Here is a 22,227-nt window from a genome sequence, read left to right on the forward strand (position 1 = left end):
TTACTCCTTACATGTACACAAACTTGTTTATAACATAGTGGGGCCTTTCTTCGTCGGACTCTTTTACAGTTTTACCCAATCTCGGCCCTCAAAAAATTTCATTGGATTTTATTTTTAAAATTTAAAAAATAATAATAAACGAATTTAACAATGGGATAAGTTCTAATTCATTTATTAAAATTAAGGGTAGTTTAAGTATTTTACCCTAGACAAAATTAATTAATTTCTATCTTGTTTTCTATCAAATCAAACAAACCTTTGATAATGCTGAACCAACCAATCACGTTACACCAGATCGGTTCGCTACACTAACTTCCATAAGTTAGGATGACGTGGAATATATTGTTTGGCTTACCTCCTTGATCCCCGATCACCCTTACTTGCGCTACTTTAATTGAGTGGCACGTGAAAAAGGAGAAAAAAATATAAATGGAAAAAGGGAAAGAAATAAATTAGATTTTGGGCGTGGTGGTGTGGACGTGAAGCCTAGGCAATATCGACATTATACGGTAAACAAACAATAATTAATAAATGCTCTTCCGGATCCGGATCTGTGAAAAAAAGATATTTTCGTATTTTAACGATTTTTCCGTGAGTAATCTCGAATGATTCGAATCGAAGCGAAAATTAAGGAAGGAAAGAAAACAAAAGAAGACAGGATACAGACGTCGTTATCGAAGGAAGACATCGCTCTTCGGGTCTATTAAAAACCACCTTTTTTTTTTTTTTTTCTGCCCGGGTTTCTTTCTCCCATGATCCTGTATACACTATACACTTTCCTCCGATTTTTCTGATATCAAATCAAAGTGAGTGAGAAACAGAATGTGAAGCAGAAAGAAAATAAACTGTATGATGTATGAAAAGAAAAACAGTGGCCAGTTGCTCTCTCTCTCTCTCTCTCTCTCTCGCTGCAACTGTGAGTGAAGCTTATAGATAGTTCTTTCGTACATTAATTAGGGTTTCTCTCCTGTTGTTGAAGGCGACTTCTTCCTCTCAGTAGCAGGGAGTTCTCATAGAGAGCGGAGAGTTTTGATTCTTAAAATTGGTGAGCTACTCCAAATGGTTGCAGAAGGGAAATCGTGTCCTCTTTCCATCTTCAATGTCTGATCTTTCGGTGTCTCGAGAGAGAATGTGATTTTCATTCTCTGAGGTTAGGGTTTCTGAACTTTGCTCATTTACTTATTGCCATTATACATGATTTATTTCGTTAGCTGTTTCCCTTGTGCTTTTAGCTGTTCCAGTGTGATTGTTTTAGTGCAATGTAGATTGTGCCTAGGAGACGTTTTGAATGTATTTAAAAAGTTAGGAGTAAATATGGCGAAAACCTGTGCAAAGCCTCACTAGATGGATGCATTTGGATTGAATTAGGGGTTTGATTCGAACGATGCTTTTTGGATGGACTAGGGCTTTGATATCAAGGTCTTATAAATGTCGAAACGCAGATTACTATGAGCCGGACGGAAGTTTCGATAATGAGGTCTCCCCTGGTTCCTCTTGGAACCCTGATCGGTCGCGAGCTCAGGAACAGCGAGAAGATCGAGAAACCTTCTGTTAGGTATGGACAGGCTGCATTGGCGAAGAAAGGGGAGGACTATTTTCTGATAAAGCCCGATTGCCAGAGGCTTCCAGGGAATCCATCGTCGTCCTTTTCCGTCTTTGCGGTACTCTCTTCATAATTGTTTTTTTTTCCTTTTCTTACGAAATTCCGTTTTAATTTGTTATTTTTTTTTTTTTAATTCCAACACGAAGAAATAAACTCAGAGTTTGTTGATAGATCTTTGATGGGCACAACGGCATCTCGGCAGCTATATTTGCTAAGGAGAATCTATTAAATCATGTTATGAGTGCGATTCCTCAAGGCATTCCTAGGGAAGAGTGGCTTCAAGCTCTCCCACGGGCACTAGTTGCAGGTTTTGTGAAAACTGATATAGAATTTCAGCGAAAAGGCAAGCATCAGTTGCAATCTTTGATACGAGCCAACCTTTTGCTCCTGTATTTGCAAAGCTTTTATCATTAATACGGTAATATCATCTATGGCAGGAGAAACTTCGGGAACAACAGTCACCTTTGTTGTAATTGATGGGTGGACTGTGACAGTTGCATCTGTTGGGGATTCTCGATGCATATTGGACACTCAGGGGGGTGTAGTTTCTCTTCTGACAGTTGATCACAGGCTAGAAGAGAATGCTGAAGAGAGGGAGCGTGTCACCAAAAGTGGTGGTGAGGTGGGAAGGCTGAATGTTTATGGGGGAACTGAGGTAAGGAGAAAATGAAAATTACATATAAAAAAAAAAAGAAAATTCAAGCATGTTTACTCTGACTGTTCATGGCTGGATGCTATTTCACCTTTGAGCATACATTGCTCTTTTTACATACATAGAACCTTGTACTTTTATATCATTCACAGGTGGGCCCCCTACGTTGTTGGCCTGGTGGATTATGCCTTTCAAGATCCATTGGTGACACGGATGTGGGAGAGTTCATTGTTCCTATACCACATGTTAAGCAAGTGAAGGTGAGTCATTTCGGTAAGCTTATTCATCTTTCTTTCCTTTTGTATGGTCTGGTCTGCATAAGGGATATCATGACCAGTGATTTAAAAGGCGTGCCCCAGGAACACCTAGGCGCACAGGCGAGTCGCATTTCAGTTTTCAGGGTATGCGCCTTGCCTAGGTCCTAGGCGCAGTCCTTTCAAAAGGCGCACGCCTGGTGCACCTAGGCATGCACCTGATGTGCCTTGCGCCTTAGCCCAGGCGTGCGCCTTTTGAAAATTTGACGCTTTTTTGCTGAGAGCCCCCAATTTGGTAATCTTGTTCATTCATTCATCCTAATAAAATGTCTTCTTAAAAAGCAATTAAAACTATAAAATCATTATTTTTTGTGTGAAAACTAAGAATTTAAGACCTAACGTGGACTTGTTTGGGCTTGCCTCGAGGGATGTGGCACAAGGGTGGCTCGTAGAATTAGGAATGCGGTATGTTATTACATTAGCTACGTGAAGTAACGCAATTGAGTGAAAAAAGAGATTAGAGGTTTTAAATGCTTGAAAATGTTTTATATGTTTGATTTTATTTTTAAATTCTCATTTGAATATGGTTTACATCTTATGTTATATGTATTTTAATTTTAGATAATTTTTTTAAAACATTATTTTAAAATTTAAGTTTATATTTTTATTAATATTATGTTTAATATTTTTTGAATTTTTTGGCAGTTTTTAATTTTCTGACTTTTTTTTTGATTTTTTCGCATTTGTTTTATAATTTTGTGCCTTGCGCCTCAGGCGCAAATTGATCCCTGCACCTTTTTTGCGCCTTGCACTTTTAAAACACTGATCATGACTCCAAACTCTTACATGATCTTCTGGTGGTTTAGCTTTCGAATGCTGGGGGAAGACTAATAATTGCTTCTGATGGAATCTGGGATGCTTTGTCCTCTGAGATGGCTGCAAAAGCTTGTCGTGGATTACCTGCAGAACTTGCTGCTAAGCTAGTCGTGAAGGTGGCATTGAATTCCTATTTCTATTTTTGTTATATCTTTCAGATGTTTGTTCTTTTCTATTTTTCTTAACATTCATGTGCTTATTTGTTCAGGAAGCACTTAGGTCAAGGGGTCTAAAAGATGATACAACCTGCCTTGTTGCTGACATCATTCCACCTGAACATTCTGTTTTACCTTTAACCTCAGGGAAGAAGCAAAATATGCTTACTTCACTTATTTTTAGAAAGAAATCCCAGAATTCAATTAACAAATTGACAAACAAGCTTTCCTCTGTTGGGGTTGTAGAGGAGCTATTTGAAGAGGGTTCTGCAATGCTTGCAGAAAGGTATGTCTCATAGTTTACCTCTAATGTTCACTTATTGATTTCTGAGCTCCCCTTAGTTTACATCGTTCAATCATCATAATTTACTTCAGCTAACATCAAATAGTTTTGAGGATTAATCTTTACCAAGGACAAGTCTACAAGTTATCATTTATATGTCTTATGAGGTATAGTTTAAATTTGGATAATCAGTTTATTGCATCTTAGAGAAGGCTGATCTTTTACTACAACATGAACACTGTCTTTTTTTTGGGGGGATAAATATGAACACTGTCTTTTTTCGGTATGATCATTCTTTTTTTTTTTTGATTCAATTACTGAGCATTTATTAATACAGATTAAAAGGTGCAAACTACAAGCATTTATGGGAGTGATCGTAGTTTTCAAGGCGCCAAGGCGAGGCGACATGGGGCTCTTTGTTGCCTAGTCGCCTAGGTGGGTGCCGGCGATGGATTTTTTTTTATGTAGAAAACATAGATCCTAGGGTAGTTCCCTAGGTACCATATTTCCTTAATAATTATTCATAATTTTCATAGGAAAAGTATAGAGTTCATGCTGAAGTATAGAAAATCAACATATTCATGAGAAGAAAAAGAAGAAGAGAAAATTCAAAAAATATAAAGGCTGAACCCTTATTTTTGTTATAGGAAAAGAAGAAAAGAAAATGTGTAGTAGTAGTAGTAGAAAATGTGTTGATTAGACAAAATTTTAAGTTCTTCCTTAATTATTGGTTCAGGTTTTAAAGTCTTTGGGGGTTCAATACAGCATTTAGTAATGTTTATATTGATTAAGCCCTAACAAATAAGAAAATAATAAAAAGAAATTAGTATTATAAACAAACAAAATGAATGTTTTAGTTTAATAGTGCCTATTTTATAATTATAATGTCAAAAAATAAAGAATAGAAAAGTATTTTATAATACATAGTACAAAACTATTTGACGATTAGGCGAGGCGAGCCTCAAAGTGCGCCTAGGCCTCGCCTAGGTGTCACCTTGACAACTATGGGAGGGATTAGCAAGTCTTTATCTCCCTCTACAACTTTCCTTATAATTGTGTCCAAAACACTTGTTCCCTCCCCACACCTTTCTTAGCTAGTTCATCAGCCATGCTGTTGGCTGTCCTTTTTTTTGGATAAGCAAGTTGAAAAGTATAAATTCATCCAAAAGTGGGCGAGCTCCCCACTAGAGCAGAAACAAAGGTCTTTACAAGAAGACAGAAAAGATCTGATTATACACCCTGAGAGTCCAGATAAAAAATTAAAGAAGACCACCTATTCAAAAAAATCAGAGATAGGAATATCTGCAAACTGCTTTAAAACCCTTCCCACCGAACCAGGATCCATTCTATTTTACTGATGACAGCTTCAATGGGGGCTCCCTTTTCCTCAAACAATTGGCTTTTCCTCTCTTTCCACACTGTCGAACAATGCTCTGCAGGGAGTAGCTTCCATAATACCTTTCCTCTCGTTGACAGGCCTCTTCTATGCCAAGAAGCTAGGAGAGAGGGTATGTCAGGAGGGAGTGAGGGACCACCCAGCTAGAGTCAAAGAGCTTCAGGAAATGAGATCAATCCAAGTAAGTGAAGTCACAGTGGATAAAAAGATGGGGAGCAGGTTGGACTGGACCTACAGTAACTGCAACAGTTCTCCACCAGCAAACCTCTACTCAGGAGATGATCCATTGTCAGCACTTTATCCCTCACCACAGTCCACAGGATGAAAGCCACCTTGGCAAGTCTTGGGCCTTCCTGAACCAACCCTAATGAACATCCTCCCTTGGGTGTGGTAACATAATCCTGTAGCAGGAGCTTGAAGTCATTCAAACTGGAAAGCATGGAGCTGAGGTCTTCCAGACTCTTCTATCAGATTAACTACGAGATATCTTAAAATCATTCAAACTGGAAAGCATGGAGCTGAGGTCTTCCACCTCCCAATCATTAAAGTTCCTACGAAAAGCAGGATTCCACACCACCTGAGATCCCAGAACCTCATAACAGTCCGACACAAGAGGCTCCCTATCTGTTGTAGTTGAAGAAAAAAGGATGGGAACACTTCACATAGTGGTTGGTCAAGACACCAAATACCCTTCCAGAAGAAAGCTTTGTCACCCCTCCGAGGTTGTAACTTTACATTCCTCAGAACTCCTGTTTATGTTTCACGATACCTTTTGACCTTTCCAAAGACTGCAAGTCTGCAACCATATTTATTAGACAAACCATTATTAGACAAACCATATTTCCCTGCAATCACCTGTCTGATCCCTGCCCCTCCCAAGTGCTTAGGTTCACAATTCAATTCCTTGAAACCCAGAGGATCTTTTTCTCTTCATTGTGTCCCATCCATATTTCCCTGCAATCAACAGTGTAACTATTGGCTGCCCTTTGAACCCAATGAAATCTCACTTCCACCTAATCTAGTCTGCCATGGGAACTTTTTTAGCTTTAGCTTGTTTCTATACTACCATAATGCTGCCTTCCCACTCTTCAACCACTCCACCACCAATTTAGAACTTTTTTTTAGCTCATTTCTTTCACTTTGTACCCCTTCCAAGTCATGACCTCCGCTCTCAAGGAATCGCCTACTCCAATAAGAGCTGAACAAAGTGCAATAATAATCCTTGTCTCGCTCCTAAAAATGCCTCCAATCCCTAAAGGTCCTGGATTTCCACTACTGATACCATCGAAGTTGAGCTTGATGAAGCCTTCCATTGGGGGAGCCTAGAGTTTGCATATCAGATTCTTCTTAGTAGAAGTTCCCACCACCTCTCACCATTTTCTCATAATGTCCTTTATTGAAATTGTTGAGAAACTCTCCAAAGATTTGATCCAATGAGCCACTCTAATAGTGATACATTCTATTATTGCTTTGTGGATTCTTTCCTTTTCTTTGAAAAAATGATTATTCCTTTTCTCCCAATCTGTCCAAAGTATTGCTGCTCTACTACATTTCCACAAGATTCTCCTCCTCTTCTTTGGCCACTTGAAAACAGGAGGTGCAAATAGATCTGACATGCTAGAAGGATTCGATCACCTGGAACCAAATAGAGACAAAAACCAATCCCAAATGCAAGAAACAAAAGGATAGGGGATTAACAAGTGTAGGGGTGTTCGTGGTTCGATTAACCGAACCATGGCCCTTTTTTGTAAACCGAACCGGTTGTACCAGTTTTTCCATTTCTTCAAACCGAAACTGAACCGGTACGCCGGTTTCGGTTTTTGACCAGTTCGGTTCTTTGGTTTTTCTATTTTTATATTTATAATATATATTATATAAATATATGTATAATAGTATATTATAAATAATAAATAATATATTATAAATATTTTAAAAATATATAATATATTTATAAATAGATCATTATAAATATAATATAAGTATATATTTATATATAATACATAGAAAATATGTGACATATACTAAAAATATATAAAATATACATATAAATATATATACCGGTCCTTCGGTTTTTCAAAAATTTTGAACCGCAATCGAACCGATCGGTTCGGTTAACCGCATTTGTGGTTCGGTTCAGTTTTTTGGTTTTTCATGGGCACCCCTAAACAAGTGCTAGCATGTCTCACCATTGGCTTTGCAAAGTAAGCACCAATGAGAAAGGCAACAGTTAGGTCTCCTCTTCTATAGGTCACAAGTGTTAATCTTCTCATGGAAGGCCTCTCAACAAAAAGCCCCAACTCTCGGAGGGATTGGTCTACACCAAATCTTTTTTATAGGGAAAAGATGTGTGGATACAAATAAGGAAGAGAGGATCTCAAGAAAAGAAGCTCAACAGAGAGCCAGAGAGGGAAGGGGTCCAAACAGTGTTTTAGAAGCGCAAGGGACAATTTGCACTCGAGGCGCAAGGCGCAAAAATACAAAAAAAGCTAAAAATTAAAAAAATGTCAAAATTAAAAAAAAGCCAAAAAATTCAAAAAATGCAAAAAGTAAAAAATATTAAACATAATATTAATAAAAAATATAAACTTAAATTTTAAGATTAATGTTTTAAAAACCTTTTATCTAAAGTTAAAATACATAAACATAAAATGTACAATGTATTCAAATGAAAATTTAAAAATAAAATTAAACATATAAAACATTTTCAAGCATGTAAAACCCACAATCTCTTTTTTTTCCTCAATTGCATTACTTCAAGTAGCTAATGTGATGTAAAACATTTTAAATTCCTGATTTTACGAGCCCCTTTTTACCACACCCCTTGAGGCAAGTCCGTACAAGTCCATGTTAGGGTCTTAAATTCTTAATTTTCACACAAAAAATAATGATTTTATAATTTTAATTGCCTTTTAAGAAGATATTTTATTGAAATTATAAAATCATTATTTTTTGTGTGAAAATTAAGAATTTAAGACCCTAACATGGACTTCTTTGGGCTTGCCTCGAGGGTCGTGGTCGGGGGTGGAGCCCCCAACCCAATCGCTAGGTTCAAAAAAAGCAAAAAAAGCATAAAATTTTCAAAAGGTGCACGCCTGGGCTAAGGTGCAAAGCGCATCAGGCGCACGCCTAGGCGCACCAGGCATGTGCCTTTTGAAAGTGCTGTGCCTTGGACCTGGATGAGGTGCCTACCCTAAAATGCACCTCGCCTATACACCTAGACATGCCTCAGGCGCGCCTTTTAAATTGCTGGGTCCAAATGCTAGAGTTAGGTTCAAGGGGGCTCAAAAACACTCCAAGAATTTGAAGGAGTCTAAGAATATTCTGGAAAAACCTTTGGTGGGGAGATTCTACCCTAGCTGCTTCTTTTCCTTGACTCTTCAACCTTTCTTTATACCAAGAAGCTACTGTTTGTTCCTGCTTCCGGACCTAACTGCTTAAAACAGCTTGAACCTACACCTTAGAAGGCCCCTAAGGGACCCAGAGATTTCTGACCTAATTGCGCTTGTACAGACCCTTAAAGAAGTCTACATCTGCCCCTCCTCCTCTGACACCTGAATGGATCCTCCACCCATTCGGCGAATTCTCTTCTAATTCTATGTTCAAGGCTCTAACTTCAGGTGAACAAAGCTCTTCCTTCCCCGTCAAGAAGATCTGATGCACCCATACTCCTTCAAGAGTTTGTTTCTTTGTCTGGGAAGCTTGCCTTCAGAAAATAAACACCTGTGACTTTCAGAAGAAGAACTTGGGAAGACTTTTATATCTTCCCATACTTGCTTATTATGCCTAAATGAAGGTGAATCAGCTGATCACATTCTTCTTCACTGTAAGTTCACTCAAAAGATATGGTTCCATGTCTTGAATCTGGCCGGTTACAGCTGGGTATTCTCAAAGCATATTCTGATTTTGTGCATCAGTGGCAAGGTACAGGAGTAAGCAAAAGAGGCAAAGTTTATTGGCAAACTGCACTATATGCAGTATTGTGGGGAGTTTGGGAGGAAAGAAACTATCGCCTGTTTGACAATAAATTCAGGCCTATTGAAGAGCTGACCTCAGACATCACTTATACCTGTAACCTCTGGGCTGTCCACTCGGATCTGTTCAGAGGTATTTCAGTCAATGACCTCAACAGAGGTGCTCACACTTTTCTGTTTCTCCCACATCCTCAACAAGCAAGCCTGAGACATCCACTTGTTTTCAACGCAGGTGTGTTGACCCTAAACTTTGATGGAAGTGCTTCAGGAAACCCTGGTTTAGCTGGCATTGGAGGTTGTTTAAGGGATGAAAGGGGTAATACTTGCTGGACTTTCAGTGGTCCAGTTGGTTTGGCTGACTCTACAAAAGCTGAAGTGATGGTGGCTCTTACAGGAATCAGAATAGTGAAAAATCTGGAATCCAGAACTTAATAATTGCTGGAGACTTGGCAAATACCATAAAATGGTTAAAGGAAAAAGGAGGGGGACCTTTGGAGAATGAACCTAGTGTTTTAAAAGCGCAAGGGCCAATTTGTGCCTGAGGCACAAGGTGCAAGGCGAGGCACGTGCCTTTTTAATAAAGGTGCAAAACTACAAAAAAAAGCTAAAAAATAAAAAAAGTCAGAATAATTAAAAAAAATACAAAAAATTCAAAAAATATTAAATATAATGTTAATAACAAATATAAACATATATTTTAAAATAAATGTTTTAAAAAACCAACTATCTAAAATTAAATACATAAAAAGAACATGTAAAGCGTATTCAAATGAAAATTTAAAAATAAAAGCAAATAAAACCCACAATCTCATTTTTTCCTTAATTGAATTGCTTCAAGTAGCTAATGTGATGTAAAGCATATTGCATTCTTCATTCTACGAGTCGCCTTTGTACCATGCCCCTCGAGGCAAGCCCGAACAAGTCTATGTTAGAGTCTGAAATTCTTATTTTTCACATAAAAAATAATGATTTTATAACTTTCATTGCCTTTTAAGAAGATATTTTATCGCATGCCTGGGCTGAGGCGCAAGGAACATCAGCGCACCAGGCGCCTAGGACTTGGGTGAGGTGCATACCCCAAAATACGCCTCACCTGTGTGCCTAGGCGCGCCTGAGGCGTGCGTTATAAATCACTGACTGAACCATTACTTGGCAGAGGCTAGGGACTTCCTAAACTACCTAAATGCAAGACTAACTTGGATTCCTAGGGATCTAAATCACATAGCAGATGGTTTAGCCAAATAGGGTGTATTTCTAGAAGAACTTTATAGTGTGATAGAATTCCTCCTCTGTAAGCTTTGTGGTTCTACCCCTGCCATTAAGATCATAGTCCCTTAAGCCTCTACAAAATCCCAAGTCCCAATCAAAACCAGAATGTGAATCTAAAATGTAGGAAATTGGTCTTTCAAAGGAGGCTGTCCTAACCAAGTATGTTCCCAAAATTTCACAAAATTACTAGAACAACCATCATATCTAATACAAGAGAGAAAAGTGGAAGGATGGCATGAATATCCTTCCAAGGGGAAGCTCTAGTTGCCCTAGTAGACATTCCAACATCCAAACCATTGTCCGTCTGCTCGTGAGTGCTTAGAATTACCTTATGCCACAACTTATCCGTATCCATTGGAAATCTCCATAGCTATTTCCCAAGCAAGGCCAAGTTCCTATTGTGTAAACTGCCTTGAAGACCACCTTCCAACTACTCAAATGATCCTCTCTCCTCTCTTGGTTCCCATAGAAAGTCTCTCATCATCTTTTCCAATTCTTTTCCCACCCTACTAGGAATCCTGAAGACCAAAAGGAAGTAAACCGGAAGGTTGGCTAGAGTGGACTTGTTAAAGTGATTCTACCTCCCATGGAGATGTAATTTCCCCTCCACAGTGCCAACTTTTTAGAAACTCTGTCTATAACAGGGGTCCAGAAGCATTTATAAAAAAAAAGGGGGGTCTAGAAGCTAGGTTCTCTTGCATTTGCACCTAAAGGAAGTCCCAAATATTTTAAAGGCTAAACAGAAATCTCACAAGTTCACCCCAGCTAAACAGCTCTTTTGAAGATTGACCTTGAGATTTGAGATTCTTTCAAAGAGTTGTACAACTAACCTCAGGTTCCTAATCCAGAGAGCATCACTCTCATCACAGAAAAGAATTATATCATTTGCAAACTGTAAATGAATGACTACTACACCATCTCCTGACTTTCATCCCTTTATCAACTGGCTTCTCTCTGCTTTAGGATTAACCTACTGAAAATATCTGCCAATACAGTAAATAATCTGGCCTTTGTGTGTGTGCATGCACGCGTGTTTGTTTGAAGCTTTTTTCTAAGCTATAGCCTAGTATGATGGCATTAGATAATTGTAGCTAAAGGCTTCAAAGCATTGGATGTGCATAGACTAGCAGGGTGTTTGGTTCCATTTACGTTTATTGAGTAAACGTCTTGTACTTGTGTGACTGCAAAACCAAGAAAAGCAATTAATGAGGTGTTTATGACACATAGGCACCATTAGGCACCACATCAGCAAAATGCCAATAAACGCCTACCCGTTTCAGGAAGCTCCAAAATGAAGCTTCCTGAAACGGGAGAGGTGCACAGAAACCAAAGTTTGCTTTTGCAAATATCGAAACATACAAATGCAATTAATGAGGCATTTGCTGACGGGGTGCCTATGTGGCACCGTTTACTCAATAAACGTAAACGGAACCAAACATATACTAGGTGATTGGATAAGCATTTTGGAGGCCTATGAGCCTATCGAATATCAATTATTGCCTACAAGACAACAAGGCAGGTGGAAGAGAAATAAACACTTTAATAAGTAATTATGCCCCTTTCTGCATTTTGATGCAAGTTTATAGAGCTGCTAATGGGCGAGTTCTGGGCTAGGTTGGGTAGACCTGATATTAAGTCGAAAAGAAAATATACCAACACAGACCTTATAGAGTGTAGGGTAGCAGTTCTATAACTAACCTCTTTATTACTCGGATCTATTGGGTAGGACTTTAAGAACCAATCATAACTATCCACATATAAAATTGAGAAAATAAGCATGATATTTTTCTAACAAATACAATGTAATCTCATATAAATTATAACTGGCATGCTTATTCCGTATTTGGAGATTCATGTATGACATCTTTGATCTCTTTCCTCACCTATTTATCAGCTTATTTCTGGTAGAAAGCAACAATGAGCTTTGCAATACTTGGACCACTGCAAACTTAATTTTCACCTTTGCAAATGGCTGATAACCAGGAAGTAGGATTCACTTGTAGGCATTGTACCAGAAAATCTCCATATCAAGAATCAAAGGGGGCGACAATTGATGTTTATGAGGCTTGTACTTTTCTTGCAGTTTGTCACTGCAACATCACTCTTTCTTGTGCCCAAAACACTTAACTGGTTCCATAGTTGCTTTTTTTTATGAGTAATTAGTTGAAATAATTAAAAGAAGGGAAGTAGAGTCTGAATCCTGATCTAAATGTCTATCTTGGCAATAAATCTGATTGAAATATGAGGAAGTAGAGAAGAGAAGGGAAGAAGAGAGGAAAGGAGAAGGAAGAAAGGAAGAAGAAAAGGTTTGGAGCAATAGAACAGTGCTGGTGGCGCCAGCTTCTATTATATTATATAGGGCGGCAGAAATAAGAAGGGAAAAGACCCTTGTGCCCCTGCTGTAAGTGAGTACAATAAAAGAAATAACAGAAAATAAAAAAACGCTTTAACTAGCCAAACAGAACCTAACGCAAATAACTAAATTATTTCAACAGTCTACTGTTTTTTGACAAGTGAATGGAATAATATTAAATGAAGAGAAGAGGTACAATGATAACAGTACAGGTAGTACTAATACAGGCTTCCCATAGACAAGCTCGAGGTGCGATCTCTCAACAGAAAAAAGCAAATACAACAACAATCGTGCCCAATACAATTGTTTTTTTTTAAGAGAAATCCAATACAATTGTGCCCTAGTAACCCCTTGCTTTTCTAGAGTATTGACAAAAGCATTGGCTGTCCTCACCTATTGAATTTTCAAGGTCATGTTTCTCATCAGCCATTTAAATTTCATCTCATTTCTATAACCCCAACTTACAGCTTCTGTTTCCTTAACCACCCCACCACCAACTTACAATCACCTTCAATTACCAACTTCTCCAAGTTCAACTCATTTGCAATTTGTGTTCCCTGTAGTATGTGTAAACAGCTCATCTCTAGTAGTCTCCCACCTCCACTGGGCCTGAGAAAATGGCACTTGATGTGTCCTTATTCCTGAAAACTCCCCCCAACTCCAGAACGGCCTGGGTTACCTTGTTTGCTTCCATCAAAATTCAACTTGACACGGTCATTTTAATTTTTTTTTTTTTTGTTGGGGGGGGGGGGGCGCAACAACTCTGAGAGTGCTAAAACTTTTCTAGAAGAACTCCTTGTCACCACAAGCCAATTTCTCCATAGGTCAGCAAAGGAAAAAAGTGAAAAGCTATTCAAAGTTTTCAACAAATGTCAATGCAATTCTTTCATCCCCTCCTTTCCTTTCTCTAAAAAAATTCTTGCATTCCTCTCTTCCCAGGTAATCCATATCATTGTTGCTCAAATGCATCTCCACATAATCCTTCCCTTTTTCTGAGGAATACTCCAGAAAGATGGATCAAAGAGACCATTAACCTGCATTGGCAAATTCCACCTGCGCCCAAATAAAGAAGACAACCATTCCCAAGTATCTGCAATAAAAGAACAAGAGATAAATAAATGTTTAATTTCGTCCATGAGAAATCATTTATCAAAAAAAAAAAAAAACTTCATGAGAAATCTTTATTGGCACAAGCCTTGGCTGTTACCTTTCAATCTTCCCACCACCACCTTTCAGTCTTCCCACTACTACCTTTCAACCTTAAGTTTAATAACTTTTACACTTTCAATCCTTTCAATGCTTGCTGATATCTCCCTTATTGAGTCCTGTGCTTGTGGCCAGCTGGTCCTGAAAATAGCACTACTATGATGCCATGTGCATCTCTAAACAGTCCACCATTCCTGAAGGGATTACCAATACAGCGACCATCAAACTTGAGCTTTATAATATGATCCCTACTAGGATTACATCGGACTCATCCCAGATTTCTTGCTGTTGAGAGGCCAGTGCAATAATATATTTTGGAGTTGCTGTTGCCTTCCCCTTTTGCTGGCTAGTGTGAGAAAACAGGTTTGAGTCTGACAGCAGCCATTTTGTGCAAAAAATGCCAAAGGTTAGGACTTAATCCAGTCTTCCCCTCCCAAGACCCAAGATAGTTGGACCAACACTGGGTAATGGCCTTTTTTATTCTAAATATCATACCTGTAACCTACAATACAGTAAATTATCTATTGAAACATTAAATTCAAGGTAAAATTTGATGGATGTAGGACCATCTGCTTTGATACCAGTTTATGTAAAATTTGATGTGATCAAGTGCTAGATTAGTAGTAAATTTGAGGGAAAATGAAAATAGAATATGATATTTTTCAGGGTTTAAGTCCATGGTAAGTTTGGAGAAGGTGGATGAGTTGGTGAGGGTTTATGTAGGGCTATAAAGCTGCATGATTTGATTAGGAAGCTAATTTAGGGCTGAAATTCCTGCAGGACTAGAGGACAAAAAGCTTACATCTAAAGATTGGAATAGGATTTCTTCTATCTGTTTCAAAAGATTGTTTAGGGTGGTCAACTAAAGAAGGAGATTGAGTTTGAGGGATTCTGTGATGGTTTGGCACAAAAAAAGATAAGAATTCCTAAAATCAGAATGTTTAGGATTTTTAGTGGGCATTTTTTAAAATGAAATGGAGAAGGACCTAGAATATGGGGTATGCTTATCTCAAGTGTGAGTCGATCAAGGTTTGATAGCGATTCTCTAGAGAGAGAGAGAGCATATATTCTGATCTGATCCAATTCAAATTCTGAAAATAGAAAAAAATGTAATATAAGTCGGATATATTAATATATCTGATAAAAACAAGTATTTTTTCACTATTTTCATCATATATATCATATATACATGTATTTTTATAAAAATTTTACAATAATGCAATATAGGTCAGATTGGATCAGATAGAGGGTGATCTGAATTCAATCTGATAATCCGGCAGGGGGTTATCTGAATCCGACAAAAATAGGATAGGTTTCGGATTGGATCATGATCTGGTCCATTTGCACCCCTATACTCAAGTGATATCACACCCTAAATGATGTTAATATTGTTTGATGTCATTCCTTATTTTGATAGGTAGAGCCTTTGTACTCATATCGAACCATTATTGAATATTCAAAATTTTAGAGTATGATGATTATCCATTTATTTAACTTTGGTTCCATTGGTTAAAAATATCATACTTAGTTCTTTTTAAATGTTTTCTTGCATTTATTGGCTTTCTGTATGTGTGTAGTAGTAGCAATGGCAAGAATGTATCTACTTTCTTCCTGTTTGACCCACATTGTGCTATTTTTTCTTTGAAAGGGGGGAGGGGGGAGGGGTAGGGGAATTTATTATGTTGATCTGGAATTGCCAATTTGCAGGTTGGGAAAGGACTTTCCATTAATCAAAAACTCTGGACAGTTCAAATGTGCAATCTGCCAAGTTGATGAACCGCCTAGTGATGTTTTGTCAAACTCTGGGTCGTTATACTCGTGCCCATCAAAACCATGGGAAGGCCCATTCCTTTGCACGACTTGCAGGACTAAGATGGATGCCATGGAAGGAAAACGGCCAAGCCGACCAAAGGTGGCAACATAGCAAATAAGCAACATTCCCGCTAATCATCACCGGTTTAACTGAATGTACACGTTCTCTGGCAGTTTTTGGTGTGTTTGTGAGGGAAGTGTATGAGATTTATTCACTATAGCTGATAACTTAATTCTTGTGGGTTGAGGTGTTCACTCCTGGTGAGAATTTACTTGTGTGTTTGAAGAAAGTGAAGAGAGTAAGTAGGTCCTACGAAAATTTATGTTGATTTAGGACTGATTGGACGACTAACCACTGAAGACTACCATGCTTATCTTACAAGTAATGTGTTCTGAGGGGTTTGATTGCTAACTACTTGAATAGTTGAATTTGTAAGTAACATTTGTGATGACACAGTATAATTTTTCTAGTGAAGCCCTTCAGTTTTCTATTTCATATTTTAAGAGGTACACCAAACCAGATTTGACGGTTCAAACTACTTATTCTTTGCGCTCATGGAGAGAGATCATCCTGTTCATATCGATATTGCACGGTCAATTGTTTTTCTTTGGCATGTAGGGCAATGCCACTACTGGGTCCATTTGGTTCACACTTCACAGTTGGAAACGGAATTAGAATCTGAATCTTCGGAATTGGAATGGTCTATTCCTCTCATCTGTTTGGTTCAGACAATCAGACCAGAATCAGAATTGGTTGGAATGAATTTTCAATCTCAGGGGAGGGGAATGGAATGGCCATTCCCTCAAATGAGGGGGGTAATGAGATTCCTATTTCACCCAACCAAACAGTTGGATTCCAATTCCTCTGGATCACTATTCTCAATTTCCCACAAACTAAACAGACCCTTAAAGTACTGCTCGAGTCAATTATATAGTGGTTCTGATTTTCATCATTTTTTGTTAAAAACCACAGAAGCCTGTTTGGTGGAGATGAAACTGATTAGGCGTTTGAATGCATCAGCTTTATTTTTAAAATATTTCATTATAATAACGTATTATGAACTGTTAATTCAAGAAAGTCATTTTATAATTCAAGAAATGCCCTCTTCACCAAGGTTCTAAATATCAATACAGACACGTGGGCGTATCGACCTGTATTGGTGCTTTTTTGTAATGTTTTATTTATTTTTAGTCAAAACCGGTTCAGAGGGATTGATTTAAGTCCTGGCTACCCTCTGAATCATGGCCTGACCCGATACAACTCCTCACAAAATCCAACTAAAACATTTTAGACATCATTTTTTCTCGGAAAACAGACTGGCTGGTCTTGCTCTCTTGGTCTGTTTTGCATGTATAATGTCTGGAAAGGAAACTTTTTTTTTTTCAGACTTCAAATTGTTCTTTTAAGACCTCTTGAAGAAACCACTTACAGTAGCATGACATGGTTGAAGAACTAATATACAGAACCAAAACCAATTTAAGACCTTAATTTCATCAAATGACTAAGCTCTCCGCAGTCTCATCATGGACAAAAGGCTAGGCACATACCCTGCCAAAGTCCGAAGACCTGGATAAACAGGATTATGATAGGTAATAGCCCTTCTAAGCTCTTCACGGTGTGCTAATCTGATCCCTGGGCTAGAATAATTCACCCCCTGCCAGAAATACATAATTGATATAAAATTAAGGCAAATGTAAAAGACGACAAAATTAATACTAATTGTTAATAAAGTATAGATGCAAATAAATATTCTATGGAAGATTACTTACTTAGATCATCTAAGGAGATATTGCTAACATTTTCTCCTGTTTTTATTAGACGTACTTTACCTGCAAGTGGATATTAAAAAGCATCTAGTTTAGGAAATTTACTGAATCCCATGATGGAAATATGGTCTTAAGATTCATTCTTCCACACAATCTGGTTAACCGTTTCAACATGAATTTAGCAACGACCAACATTCAGAATTCACAAAATGTACAAAATACAAACTTGAGAGTCTCCAAAAAAATATGGTTAGTTAATAGGAAGAATAGTAATCCGAAAACATCAGCGTTAAGTAAAATTTCTTCATAGTAAATTATACTCCCAGGAAAATTTAAATGCCACATCCAAGTAATTAACTGAGTCCTGAGTCAACTAGCATTTATCTACCTAGTGTGAATTTACAATTTAAATCCTGTACAATATGTCACTTCCCTTTGAATTGAGAACAGCTTGGGATACAAAATGCCGTTTGACTATTTTTTATCAAAATGATACATGCTACAATTGTTAGACCATTCAATTGTTGGATATAAATCTTTCATTTATAGGGCCACTAAAAGCCCTAGAAAACTATGATACCTGGATGCCTTCATATAGGTGCTGTACCATGTTAGACCCTTAAATTTTTTGTTTAAATTTTGTTTTCTATTCCTTGTCCAGGTAACAGCTAGAAAACTGTGCTTGAGTTGAACTTTTAGAGAAGTTTCATAGCTTAAGGTTTATTACATTTATTCAGTTTTCACAAAACTATTCATGAAACAAATATCGTCAAGCACCTTGTCACTAGTGTGCCTATGGTTGATTAACAACCATTAAAACCCTCTTTTTGTATCCAATAAATCAAAGCCAAGATGATATATTTTTTTGTCCAATTTTCTTATCACATTCTGTCATTGGAAAATGTTAATTAAAGATAATTTTTGCACCCAAAGAAAAAGTCCCAGCTCAAACAGAGAAACACATTGAAGTACTATTGAAAGAAAAAACAAAAAATTACATCTAATATCAAATAAGAATGCCAATTGAAGCCAAGTTAAGCAAACATAAGAAAAATGAGAATAATTAACTGAAACTCCAAAAAAGCTTCTTGAGGGCATTTCCACAACATTTCCTTTTTTTATCTCCTAGTTTATTTGACAATAAATTAACAGCTAATATACAAGATGAATGCCATTTTTCCTATCAAATATTACTTGGTAACAAAGAAAACATTTTTTTTCAGGTATATGATGTTAGAATTCAAAAATATAAACATTGTGTTATGCTTGTGCCTTTAATTCTTTATTGTGGCCCACTCTGAATTAAGTTGAGAAAAACCTAAGGCAAATTACGGGGAGGTGCGGAGCAGAGCACACAACGGTATGGATCCGATCCATATTCAACTTATGGGTCCGACCCATATTCAGCTTGGGGGGGGGGGTCTCTTGTATGTATCTTTTGGTTTGAGAATGAAGTCAATATGTTTTTTTTGGGATTTAGAGTTTCTGTGAGAGAGGTTGTGCACAACTCTGTAATCTCCACTATTGATTCTATAGTGGATTTCTTCTCCTTTGCCCATGGATGTAGGCTATAAGCTGAACCATGTAAATCTGTGTGCTTTATTTCTTGCTTCCCTTTATCTTTGTTTTACTTCATTTTCTTGTGCCATTCGAATATGTGTTTCTGGGTTTTACATAACATAACACATTTTAATATTAGATACTTTCCATAGACATCTTCTCTAGCCCACGTTTTCTCATCTTGCCAAATCAGATTCTTGGACATGTGGCGGATTCCAACTCCCATATCCATGCCCATGCAATTCATCAATTAGCAAAAGGACAAAAGATTTTCTAAATGATGTATTATCTTGACTATACTTGTTTCTATAGAGCCCTTGTTTTCTTTTCCCAGTATAGCAAAAGGAGGTTTTACAAAGAATTTCTTTCTCAATAGGAATTGTTTAAAAATAATCCTGTTTGTTTCCAATTTTAAGAAGCCAAAGATGACTTTCCAAAAGGTTGGGCTGCAGACTTCTCAAAGTGAAGATGCAGAGACAAAGGGCTGATCTTTGTATAGGAACATAATGGATCTTGATGCTCCTAAATTTATTAGATTATTCAGCAAAGGCCTTGTTTTTTGGAAGGTCTATTTCTGTATTTTATTGCATAGTTCCACTCTGCAAGAAGCCAAGAATTCCAAATCATTCTCTTGAAACTTATCCTCTTTAAGGTATATGATTCCCTTGCCCTGAGATGACCTGGCCCAATAAGGAAATCCCAATTTTTTTGTCTTTTCTACGTAATCAAATAGATGCTACAAAGGCTTATTTTTAGATGTGGAAATTAAAGCCCTTGGGTTGAAAAGTGGTACGAATAGTGTTTTGAAAGGCATGACTTGGGCACACTTAAGCTCGTGGGTGAGGATCGTCTTGGGTGTGCATTGCCTAAACCTATGTACTTATCACTTGGCTTGTTGCTATGTTTTGATAAATTGGCCTTCGATTTTATGTTAAATACATAATTTACTATATTGTAGGGTGTACTTATGATGCTTAGACTAAACATTTTAGCCTTTTTTTATCAGCAAACATTTGAGCTAATAGGCTTTCTGCAATATTTTAATAGTTGGAAAAGTTTAGGCAAATTTGAGTCAATGAAAATTCAGAAGAGAGGAAAATGTGGTCTTGTGGGAGAGTGCTATTTGAAATAAGAAAGTACTTTTTTCCCCTCTGGTAGATTATGGTTACATTAAAAGGGATGTGATTCTCCAAAGATAAATGAAGTACGTAAATCCAAGAAACCTTTGGTGAGAAATATTCTTAGTAAATTGAACTATTCTTTCGTATTTAATAAGGTGCAGACATTACTTTATTGTGTGATTGCATAATAGAAGCTTAAAATATGGGCTTTGAGAATGGTCATGGAGTAATAGTTCTAAAAACTAGAGGTATGACAAAAAAGAAATTTGCAATCATTGTGCATTTCAGTGGGAAGGAAAAATTAATTGAAAGATATAATCAATCTATGGACATATTGGCAATGAAAAGAAATGGATCCATAAGCCATTCCTATTTTTGTCAAATACTTAAATGTGCGTACTAAAGGACCTACTAGGGGAAAAGCATGGAAACTTCATTAACAAATTACAGGATGAGGGTTCTATTACTGACTACTTTTCTTAGACGAAAAAAAAACAAAAAGAAAGACATAATGTACTAATAGCGAGCATACCATCACGACGCACACATATCTCAGGAATATTTTTAACTTCACCACTGATGCTGTCGTTGTAGACCCTAGTTTCAATATCGCCTTCAACATAAACTGGAGAACTGGAACAAAATCATCGTGTTCAGTGATGCAACAATGAAGACAACCATGAAAATTGATTTTTTTAATGGGACACCAATACATACTTCTTGACTAATTGTTGGACAGCATAGGCCCCAAGTTGTTCATTATGCACAGCAATTCGATGCCACTGAGCCGGTTTTGGTAAGTGATCTGCTTTTACTATTCTCTGGTCATACATGCCCCCAGTTCCTACTGTAAAGATGGTGACAGTCTTTCCATTCCTCAAGATCTTCTGCACAGGAGCTTGTCCGATTTTTCCACAAATGATCGCCTAAGATGAAAACCGACAAGAGTAAACAAAAGGCAATAGAAGGGGAGAGTACAAAATATAGTTTCTTCGGTCAGAAATAACAGCAAATACCTTGTGAACCCCTCTGAAACCCCAACCTCTCTTAGGATCCACACCTTGTGGTTCTATGTCTTGTTTGTAAGGAATAAAGACATCGTCCTCCGGGTATGCATTGTTAACTCCAGTACCACCATTATCATCAACATCAGCAACGTGGCCACCTTTATTGAACGACGTAGTTGAGTACCACATTTTCGAACTTATTTGCACGCCTACGTACATTAATTCAAGTAAGACAATGAAAACAACAAACATTAGCAACATTCATAAAATACCAACTATCAAATGGTTCTACTGCCCCCAGAGATTGATAATATTAAAATCTGCTGCCGCCCCGCCTGTTGTTTAATTATTTTAACTATTCCCAATGATATTTAGTTCAGCTTCAGGTCGTTTATGAACCAGAAAATCCATCTATATAAGCAGTTGTTACATCCAGAAACCAAACCAAAGTAGTTTGAACTTCCAAGCTATATCGGCTAATGTAGCAACAGTTGTGCTTGTGCTTTGAAAGAGAAAGGAGAATGAAGATACCAGGCGCACAGAAGGTTCTTGACGGAGCTCTGACTCTTAAATACTTGATAAATCTGGCAGATGACGAACTCATTTGTTATTCTTTCAGGTAAAGGATCAAATTGAATATTCTCCTTTGTTCAGTTGTTGCGATGAGAATAGCCGAATAAGGAGGTGGAGAGAAGGTTTTACTTCAGAGCTTAAATTGGAACTTGGAAGGGAAAGAATTTTGAGATTTTAAAATTTAAAGAATTCACTGCTCACGGGCCGTAGATCACTATTAGGTAATAGAGACGGAGGGCCGTAGCCCGTGCTCTTGGCCGGTCCAGCCTTGTAAAGTAACTAGAAACTAGAACCCATGAAACAAGGTTTTAAAAATCGATCTGGAATCGAAACGGTTCCGGCGACCGGTTTATGGGTAAACGGTTTGAT

The 22,227-nt window shown here is 37.5% G+C and overlaps 2 protein-coding genes across 4 annotated transcripts; one reads left to right on the forward strand and one right to left on the reverse strand.

Moving 5' to 3' along the window:
• Positions 1-732: 732 nt before the first annotated feature.
• LOC104588987 (putative protein phosphatase 2C 5) lies at positions 733-16,326 on the forward strand. Of its 3 annotated transcripts, none has more exons than XM_010247141.2 (8): positions 733-1,150; positions 1,369-1,661; positions 1,775-1,946; positions 2,041-2,258; positions 2,408-2,515; positions 3,376-3,501; positions 3,594-3,826; positions 15,726-16,326. In XM_010247141.2, the coding sequence occupies exons 2-8, from the start codon at positions 1,449-1,451 to the stop codon at positions 15,940-15,942; spliced, it is 1,287 nt and encodes a 428-aa protein (XP_010245443.1). In that variant the 5' UTR covers positions 733-1,150; positions 1,369-1,448; the 3' UTR covers positions 15,943-16,326. The 3 variants fall into 3 exon arrangements, with proteins under 3 accessions (XP_010245443.1, XP_010245444.1, XP_010245446.1); XM_010247142.2 differs by having other exon boundaries at positions 734-1,150; positions 1,443-1,661; XM_010247144.2 differs by having other exon boundaries at positions 825-1,150; positions 1,405-1,661.
• An 861-nt stretch (positions 16,327-17,187) lies between these two features.
• On the reverse strand, positions 17,188-22,030 carry LOC104588988 (single-stranded DNA-binding protein, mitochondrial-like). Its single transcript, XM_010247145.3, has 6 exons — positions 21,817-22,030; positions 21,295-21,494; positions 20,996-21,204; positions 20,811-20,911; positions 17,601-17,660; positions 17,188-17,485 (listed from the first exon to the last, which is right to left on the reverse strand). Exons 1-6 carry the CDS (start codon positions 21,887-21,889, stop codon positions 17,469-17,471), a joined length of 660 nt encoding a protein of 219 aa, XP_010245447.1. The 5' UTR covers positions 21,890-22,030; the 3' UTR covers positions 17,188-17,468.
• Between the last annotated feature and the right edge of the window lie 197 nt (positions 22,031-22,227).

The sequence above is a fragment of the Nelumbo nucifera genome, chromosome 4 (genome assembly GCF_055504915.1).
Source record: "Nelumbo nucifera cultivar China Antique chromosome 4, China Antique-T2T, whole genome shotgun sequence".
NCBI classification, from domain to species: domain Eukaryota; kingdom Viridiplantae; phylum Streptophyta; class Magnoliopsida; order Proteales; family Nelumbonaceae; genus Nelumbo; species Nelumbo nucifera.